The 9455-nt window shown below is 34.8% G+C and overlaps 1 protein-coding gene across 1 annotated transcript; it reads left to right on the top strand.

Annotated features, from left to right (window-relative positions):
- Positions 1-2418: 2418 nt before the first annotated feature.
- LOC132190616 (homeobox-leucine zipper protein HOX3-like) lies at positions 2419-5765 on the top strand. Its single transcript, XM_059605652.1, has 4 exons — positions 2419-2963; positions 3266-3447; positions 3588-3667; positions 5529-5765. Exons 2-4 carry the CDS (start codon positions 3319-3321, stop codon positions 5563-5565), a joined length of 246 nt encoding a protein of 81 aa, XP_059461635.1. The 5' UTR covers positions 2419-2963; positions 3266-3318; the 3' UTR covers positions 5566-5765.
- The last annotated feature ends 3690 nt before the right edge of the window (positions 5766-9455 follow it).

Raw genomic sequence — 9455 nt, 5'->3', positions numbered from 1 at the left:
CGACTTTGTCGACCCTAAAGAGTGTGGGAAGGAATTAAAAAACCTAATATTCATAACCAATAGCGTCCACTTTTAGTGGACGCTAAAGAGGTATCATTAGGGTCGACTCTCAAGTCGACCCTAAAGAGTGTGTGCAGGAATTAAAAAAAAATTAAAAAAAAATACATTTAACCACCAATAGCGTCCACTAAGAGTGGACGCTGAAGAGTGATCATTAGGGTCGACTCTAGAGTCGACCCTAATGCTTAAGTATTAGGATCGACTTTGTCGACCCTAAAGAGTATGCAGGAAAATTAAAAAAAAAAAAAAAAATTTGATGCCCAATAGCATCCACTAAAATTTTGTATATATCACTACATTGTTTAAAATTTTCAAATAAAGTGACACAATATGCACCGTTAAATATAACGAAATAAAATTTTAACCTTGGGTGCGATCGATCGCAGTCACAGAATGTACAAACGTGTACTTTCTGTGACTGCGATCGATCGCACCCAATTTGCGATCGATCTCAGTCACAGAATGTACAAACGTGTTCATTCTGTGACTGCGATCGATCGCACCCAATATGAGATCGATCGCAGTAACATAATGTTAAAAGAGATGCAGAATTTAATTTTTTTTTAATTTTAATTTTTATTGAATAATGTACAACAACTTTGATAGTGATACAATGAAATGATAGGATCAAGTGACAATCAAAATTGAAACAATTGAAATTAAAGGTTCATTCAAATATCCGGTTGATCATAGTACATTTGTTCAGTCGATCATGATAGGATCAAATGATCGATGAAACTTGAAACAATTAAATTGAAGGTTTGATCGAATATCCGATCAATCATAATGAATTAGTCCGATTGATCGTGATAAGATCAAATGATTGAAACAATTGAAATTGAAGGTTTGATCAAATATCCGATCAATCATAATTAATTAGTTCGATTGATAGTGATAGATTCAAATGTTCGATCGAACATCCGATCGATCCTAATGAATTAGTTCGATTGATCGTGATAAGATCAAATGTTTGATCGAACATCCAATCGATCATAGTGAATTAGTTCGATTTATTGTGATAGGATCAATTGATCGATCAAACATCTGATCGATCATAGTGAATTAGTTCGATTAATCATGATAGGATCAAACATTCGATCAAAAATCCGATCGATCCTGGTGAATTAGTTCGATTGATCGTGATAGAATCAAATGATCAATCAAATGTTCAATCGAAAATCCGATCGATCAAACATCTAATCGATCCTAGTGAATTAGTTCGATTGATCGTGATAAGATCAAATGTTTGATCGAACATCCGATCGATCCTAGTGAATTAGTTCGATTGATCGTGATAGAATCAAATGATCAATCAAATGTTCAATCGAAAATCCGATCGATCAAACATCCAATCGATCCTAGTGAATTAGTTCGATTGATCGTGATAAGATCAAATGTTTGATCGAACAACCGATCGATCCTAGTGAATTAGTTCGATTTATTGTGATAGGATCAATTGATCAATCAAACATTTGATCGATCATAGTGAATTAGTTCGATTAATCATGATAGGATCAAACATTCGATCAAAAATCCGATCGATCCTAGTGAATTAGTTCGATTGATCGTGATAAGATCAAATGTTTGATCGAACATCCGATCGATCCTAGTGAATTAGTTCGATTAATCATGATAGGATCAAACATTCGATCAAAAATCCGATCGATCCTAGTGAATTAGTTCGATTGATCCTGATAAGATCAAATGTTTGATCGAACATCCGATCGATCCTAGTGAATTAGTTCGATTTATTGTGATAGAATCAAATGATCGATCAAACTTGAAACAATTGAAATTGAAAGATTGATCGAATATCCGATCAATCATAATTAATTAGTTCGATTGATCGTGATAGATTCAAATGTTCGATCGAACATCCGATCGATCCTAATGAATTAGTTCGATTGATCGTGATAAGATCAAATGTTCGATCGAACATCCGATCGATCCTAGTGAATTAGTTCGATTTATATACCATTATTGAAATTTTCTATTTTTTATTCTTATTTAAATGTGAAGATAAGAGCAAATGTGAATATATATATATATATAATTTCCTATATTTTTGTGTATATGAACATCTGATTGATCCTAGCGAATTAGTTTGATTGATCGTTATTTTTATTTTAATTATTGGTGAATTTTTTATTTTTATTTAAAAAATTTAAGCTATTAATAAATTATAAAAAAATATCTTGTGAATTATATGTTTCCTGAAAAATGACTTTTATACCCTTATAAATGTTATAGAATTTCAAATTGACCCTACATTTTAAATTAAAATTATTTTTTAAAAATTAAAGTAATTAGCGGCAACAAAAGTTGCCGCTATTTGGTCCAAACAGCGGCGACTCTTAAGAGTCGCCGCTGACGAGTGCGAAAAATAAAGCGCCAATTACCAGTGGCGCAGTTTCTGAAATTTTTGGACAAAAATTTTATGAACCGCGTTTTTTTCCCCCAATCCTCAAAACACCAAAATCCCTCATCACTCACCTCACCCTCTCTCACTCACCTCCCTCATCACTCTCACTCTCGATCTCTCTCCCTCAAAAATAACCCCCCTCTCACTCGATCTCTCTCCTGCTGCTCACCTCCCTGTTCGCCGAGGCCTCAAACCGAAGGGTCCACATCACGGACGATCTCGACGACGTCGTCGACGACGAGGAGGACGACGCCTGGAAGCAATGGGGCAAGAAATCGACGCCCTCGCCGGAGCTCGATCTCCGTCCCTCCGATTTGTCGACCATGTCGGCGCCGGAGATCCAGGCCGAGATGATGAAGCGGCATTCCGGGCTCGCTTTCGGATTCGTTAAGCTCCGACCGGGCGTTCGCCGGTCCCGGGTAATGAAAAGTTTGGTTCTTGATTGGATTGAAGCTGAAATGTGAACTGGGTTTGTGATTTTGTGAGTAATTATTTATGGGTTTTGGTTTTTGTGACTTATTTATTTGGTTAATTTTTTGATTTGTAGTATATTAATCTTGTTTGATATGTATATGAGCTGCAATTGTGAATGACTATGGTGAAAGTAACTAATAACATGGATGTTGTTTCTTTTCTTCCATATTTGTCTTCTTTCATATCCCATAAATATTAGAGATAGTTTCCATGTATATAAGCGCGCGGTTGATTAATTTATACAATTTTTGTTATTTCTTTGGTGAAAGAATAAGAATATAATGTTAAAAAGTGATGGGGTTTGTGCAGTGAGGGACTTGGACATAAACCAAATACCATCAGGAGGAGCAGAAGAAGAATGGATGACGATGAATATGGATGATGAAGAGGAAAGCAGCAACGGAGGCCCTCCCCGCAAGAAACTCCGCCTCACCAAGGAACAATCTCGTCTCCTTGAAGAAAGTTTCAGACAAAACCACACCTTAAACCCTGTAAGTTTCGGGGACAAAAAAAGAATATGATTGTATTGTATTTTTCTTTTCTTTTTGGCCAATGGTTTTATCAATATTAATTAATTTGTTGCTGATCTTTAATTAATCCGTCTGGATTAATATTATGCTTTTTTCTACAGAAACAGAAAGAGGCTTTGGCTATGCAATTGAAGCTGAGGCCACGGCAAGTTGAGGTGTGGTTTCAGAACCGTAGGGCCAGGTACTGTACCTTAATATATATGTGCTGTGGTGAAATTCAATATTGTTGGTGCTGGTTGGGTACAGATATTTAAGGTTGACGGAATAATAATATTCATAGTATATAATCTGAATCTGATACTAACCCGTATAAATCGTACTCTTTGTAAAGTAAAAAGCTAACCCTTTTGAGCATAAGATTTTCTTGGAACATATGTAGTATCTAACATAATTGTCCCATATCGATCATTTTAGGGTTGCTTTGGTCATTTTACAGGGAAATGATAGTCACTTTTCATCTCAAAGTCCATATATATGGACAACTCCTTGCCAAATTTTATGTGCATATATATATAAAATTTATCAATGACCTTATAATTAATTAACCAAATGTAACTACCTCCTAGCTCAGAGATCTCTTCCTTTCTAAGGAGGAGGAGATCTTGAGTTTAATTAGTCCACCAAAGATTTCAAGATTTATAGAGATTAACACGATTTTATATATATATATATATATATATATATATAGTTTGTGCTTTTTCATATGTTTCACAATATTCTCTTATAATATAAAAATGTCAAGTATTGTCAATTTTGTCAAATGGTATGAAAAAACCATATTGCAGATTAATGCTCTGCTTATTAGGTTTGTAGTCTCTGATTGCTGCATTTTGTTTGGCATATGGTTTGAGTTGTCCCTTTCTGTTTTCCTTGAGCAGATGCCTTCTTTGTTAGTGGTGAGCTTCTTTTGTATCCAAAAACATCAAAAAGGAGTAAGAAAATGTCAATGTCTTGTCTTGTTTTGCTAAAGAAGTTGGTTGTTTATTTAAGTTCTTGACCTCTATATCCATTTCTAGAAGATTCTCATTTTGATTGATTTGATGGGGAAGGGCAATAGTGCAGTCAACTAAAAAACAAATTTCTATTTTCATATTCTTGATTGCATTATGTACCTTGAGATTAAGATTACTTTAATACACATATTCTTGATTGCATTATGTACAGATATTCTTGATTGTATTTTTCTTATTGCTTGTCTTGCATAATACACACTTTGTTCAACTCTCTTCTCTTCCTACATTGTTAATGTTTTGGTTTTGAAGTTTAACGATCTCCAAGAAGGAAAAGGAAAAAAAGTTTGCTTTTTATTTATTTCTTGTCTTGGGAAAGAACCATTCCATAGGGAGGGAGTTATCTTGCATATTTTGTTAGCGTAAAGATGTCAAATCATTGCAGGTGGTAGTATACATTAGGAGTATATTATCTTTCTGTAAAGCATATGATTTTAAAGATTTCAATTTATATACGAATTCTTTTTATTTATGTAGTTATTAGAAGTTTTCCATGTTAAAGAGTGTAGAACAATCCACCTCAGGCCAGCAATTGATGGGTGTAAAAGATGAATCATCTATCCATTATATTTAATTTTATTGGGTTTTAGAATATCTGGTTTGAGTCAAATTAATTCATTATGGATGGAAATCGACTGCCCATAAACTTCATGAAAAATGTTTTACGTTCCTTTTACATTGCTTTGTCCTTTTCTTTTTTTTTATTGAAAGTTGTTTACATGTTAGGAATTTGCTTTTGGTTTTAAGATTTGTTGTTGAATGCTGTGGGATTTGCTTCCTGAGTTCTAAAATTTACTTATCCAATCTCAAGTTGATGGACAAGGCTTGATTGAAAAATGACCATCGTAGTAATAACTTTTGGATAATAATATACACATTTGGATTATTATTGAAGTTTCTGTTCATCTGCTTGTAGCTAGTTTCTATACATTTCCAAACACTGGCTGTGGGTATTAATGTTGTTCTATACTGTAGTGTGGTGTGGTTTAATGTATTTTCATTAGATCTGGTTTTTTTATGTCCCTATTGTAGGAAGCTGAGCTCGCTAGAGAGAAGACAAATGGATTAATGGATTAATGGTTTTTTTATGTCCCTATTTTCATTAGACCTCTTTAAACTTTAAATTTTTGCAATTTTTGTGTTAATTTTTGGGTTTTGTTTGATGTGTTTGTATCCATTGTGAATTTGGGGTTGGATTAGTGACTGTATTCTTTCGATTTTTTGGTAGTGCGGTTTCAGTTTACCCTTGGTTTGATTGCCGAGAAAGTGGAGGGAAAGATAAATGCTATTTGGGTATTTTGGTGTTTGATGTTTCTGGTTCTGAAAGATGGAAAATTTGTTATTGATTAAAGGATTAATGGTTCATTAACAGACAACCTAGCTATGTTGCTCCTCTCCTTTTGCTCATAATTAACATGTATTAGTGGGACTGTTATTGATATATGTTAGAAGTATTGTGGTTAGGAGTTAGCCGATGTCTGTTACTCATACCAGTGTTCCCTGGTTCCGCGATCGATCGCACTCCAAGTGCGATCGGAGTGCGATCGATCGCAGTACCAGAGGGTTTTCAAGTAGGTTTTTTATATTTTGCGATCGATCGCACTCCAACTGCGATCGATCGCAAAATGTCGAAAACCTACTGGTACTGCGATCGATCGCACTTGGAGTGCGATCGATCGCAGATTTTTTTTTTTAATTTTTTTAGGACCATTAGGGTCCACTTTGTGGACGCTAATGGTTAACTATTAGCGTCCACTTTGGTTTGGACGCTAATAGTTAATTTTTTATTTTTTATTTTTTATTTATTTATTTATTTTTTTAATTTTTGAGGACCATTAGGGTCTACTTTGTGGACGCTAATGGTTAACTATCAGCGTCCACTTTGGTTTGGACGCTGATAGTTAATTTTTTTTTTATTTTTTATTTTTTTTAAAAAAATTTTTGAGGACCATTAGGGTCTACTTTGTGGACGCTAATGGTTAACTATCAGCGTCCACTTTAGTTTGGACGCTGATAGTTATTCTTTTTTTTTTTTTTTAAGGACCATTAGGGTCGACAAAGTGGACCCTAATGGTTAACTAAAAGTGGACCCTAATGCTTGCCTATTAGGGTCGACTTTCGCTTCCGTGTACATCATCTTTAGGGTCAAAACATTGTGACTTTTAGGGTCGATAAAGTGGACGCTAAAAGTGATCATTAGGGTCGACTTTTAAGTGGACCCTGATAATCATACATTTGATCATTAGGGTCGGACTATTAGCGTCGACACCTTTAGGGTCGACAAGTCGACGCTGTTGGCAACAGCGTCCACTTTAGAACCTTTAGGGGCGACTTTGAGTCGCCCCTAAAGACCTAATTTCTTGTAGTGAAATCTCGTGCAAATAAGGAGGCCACCACCAATGTAAGTTGCCACTCGGTTTTTATAATCAAAAGGATATGATGATAAGGAGGGAGACTACTTCAGGAGAATTCTTTGTATGTAGTGCTTATCATATGGAGAAAGTGAGACAAAATGAGACGAAGGGGGAGGGATCTAAAAATTTGGCAAGTAGTGGAATATGGAGAGTCATCTAGCATATGCGCATTGTTGTTATCGTGCACACCAATAATGAATACGATGGAATTGAAAAGAGAGAAAGCAAGAGAAAATCGATATAAAGATTTATATGGTTTGGCAAGGAGCCTATGTCTACAGGAGAATGCGGCTTTATTTTACTATTAATGATTTAGGATTACAACATAACATACTTATAGGAAAACTCTAATTGTACGGACGTATTTTAGAAAACTCTAAAATATCCTGCTCTAACTGCTCAGCCAACCACTAATATTCTAGTATTACTCTTTATGTGTGAGAGAATATGAGCCACTAATTCTAACATAAGTTCCTCATACTGTAAAGATGTTTATGTGGCAAGCCTGCAACAACTTGCTCCCGACCAAGCAAAATTTGTAGAAAAAAATGTATTACTTCTGAACCTTGTTGTACCATTTGTGGTTTGGTTATTGAAGATACTGTCCATAATTTTATGGACCTGTCCATCTGCAATGAATGTACATGGGAATATGGAAAAAAGTTCCAAAAAAGTAATAGTAATGGCCAAGATTTTGTGTATTTAGTGGAAGAAATGGAATGTATGATGAATGCACCACAGAAGAATTTGAGTTTTTTGTAATATTGTTAAGAAAAATTTGGTTCCGTAGAAATACAGTTGTGCATGGGGGATTGAAAGGCACTAAAGGTTTAATACCAGAGGCAACAAAGGAGGCTGTAGGAGCACTCCATGTAGTTGAATTTTGCTAAAAAGATTTGGGTTTGCGGCACATTTTGTTGGAAGAAGATGCTTCACAAGTGATCAAGGCAGTGAAATCCTCAGGCCAAAATTAAGGGCTTGTTTGGAATTACATTATAAAGTTTAAAAAGTATTTTTAGTATATATCTAAAAAGTTGTGCCAAATAAAAGTTGACATGCTTGGTAAAAAATTTCAAAAATATTTTTTGAACCTTTTTATTTTAAAAATGGTAAAAACGCACTTTTGGCAAAAACTTAAAAAATGAAGCTTTTGCAAAAAAAAAAAAAAAACTTAAAATCTCTATTTCTCAAATACAATCTCAAACATACTTTAAAGCATATTTGGCCAAATAGTAGAAGATTCTCTGGAGGTGTTCTGAAGTTGATGCCTGGCCAGCTGGGCAAGTTGGCCATATCAATAGGGAGGGAAATTTTGCAACCACAGGTTGGCAAAGGAAACAATTAAACATATCATAAATGAGGTTTGAATGAAGGATATTCCTAGTTGTATTTATAATATTGTTTTGTTAGAGCTATACCTCTCTCATTTTTAGGATTATCAATAAGGTCAATCTTTCTATATAAATCTTGTGCAAATGGCGACAAAATATTAAAAGTCTTCCTAAAGACATTTGTGAACACTTTTCCACCATGCAAAAATTGGACTCCGATGAATAGCTTAATTACCAGAGAGCACCCTTGGAAATCAAAACATTTAAGATTTGTCACTTATTTTTCTAGTTATGACTATAATATATACTTTCATCTTTTTTTAATTGAAAGCCATTTCTCAATCTTGTATGAAGCCTAAAAATGGACCTAATTAATTAAGGTGATAAAAGAATAAAGACAGATAGACACCGGTGACTAATTACCTGGAATGACTAGAATTTAAATTGAAAAATGCTATCAAAAGATCGTTACCAAAACTTTTTTTTTTTTTTTTTTTAAAAGGGGAAATCATTCTAGTCTCATTAATTAATGAAAGATCATAAACATAAAGTTTTTACATCACAGAACAAAAGCTCTTAGAAAATCATAGCTGAAGTTACAAGTTATAAATACATACATAACAATGTGACATATAACACATATCTATGACATCATTATCAGCTAATCCATGACTAATCCTCAGTTATAACAATAGATCTGTTCCAGACAAACTCAACTTAATGCGTAGGGGTAGCTCATATTCCTCGACTCTGGGAGCAGAAAACCCAATGTCGAAACTCATCCTCCTTAACTTGAAAGCCAGGAAACTGTTCACATCTACAACCCAAGGGTCTGGACAATCTTTATTCAAACAAGTTACAAAGAAACTGCAAAAAATAAAAATAAAAATAAAAATAATGAAATAAAATAAAATACAGAAAAAAACACAAAACCAGCAGACAGCAGCATCGGTGGAGGCGAAGCAACAATCGCTCGGGTGGAGCATGAGAGTGAAGCTCCCACGTCGGTGTGTGTAAGCCACGCATTGGTGCGTGGTGGAAGTGTTGCGACGAGGAGGGTGGCAGAGAGGTTGGAGAAAGTGAGGGAGAGGCGTGTCGTTGGACTGGCAAGCTCGAAAGGAACAGATCTAGCTTAGATCAGACTAGATCTAACCGAATGAGGGGGTCGACAAGGTGGAGTGGGTAAAAAAGAAAACACAAGTATAAAAGTAAAA

Source organism: Corylus avellana, chromosome ca8 (assembly GCF_901000735.1).
Source record: "Corylus avellana chromosome ca8, CavTom2PMs-1.0".
Taxonomy (NCBI): Eukaryota; Viridiplantae; Streptophyta; class Magnoliopsida; order Fagales; family Betulaceae; genus Corylus; species Corylus avellana.
The sequence above is the reverse complement of the archived record's forward strand: the minus strand, read 5'-3'. Positions and strand labels throughout refer to the sequence as shown.

Bases quoted from the DNA above. Each gene is read 5' to 3' on its own strand.
- LOC132190616 (XM_059605652.1), top strand. From the start codon at position 3,319: ATGACGATGAATATGGATGATGAAGAGGAAAGCAGCAACGGAGGCCCT. The intron at 3,448-3,587 runs GTAAGTTTCGGG...TTTTTTCTACAG, and splicing joins AAAACCACACCTTAAACCCT to AAACAGAAAGAGGCTTTGGC. The intron at 3,668-5,528 runs GTACTGTACCTT...TCCCTATTGTAG, and splicing joins TTTCAGAACCGTAGGGCCAG to GAAGCTGAGCTCGCTAGAGA.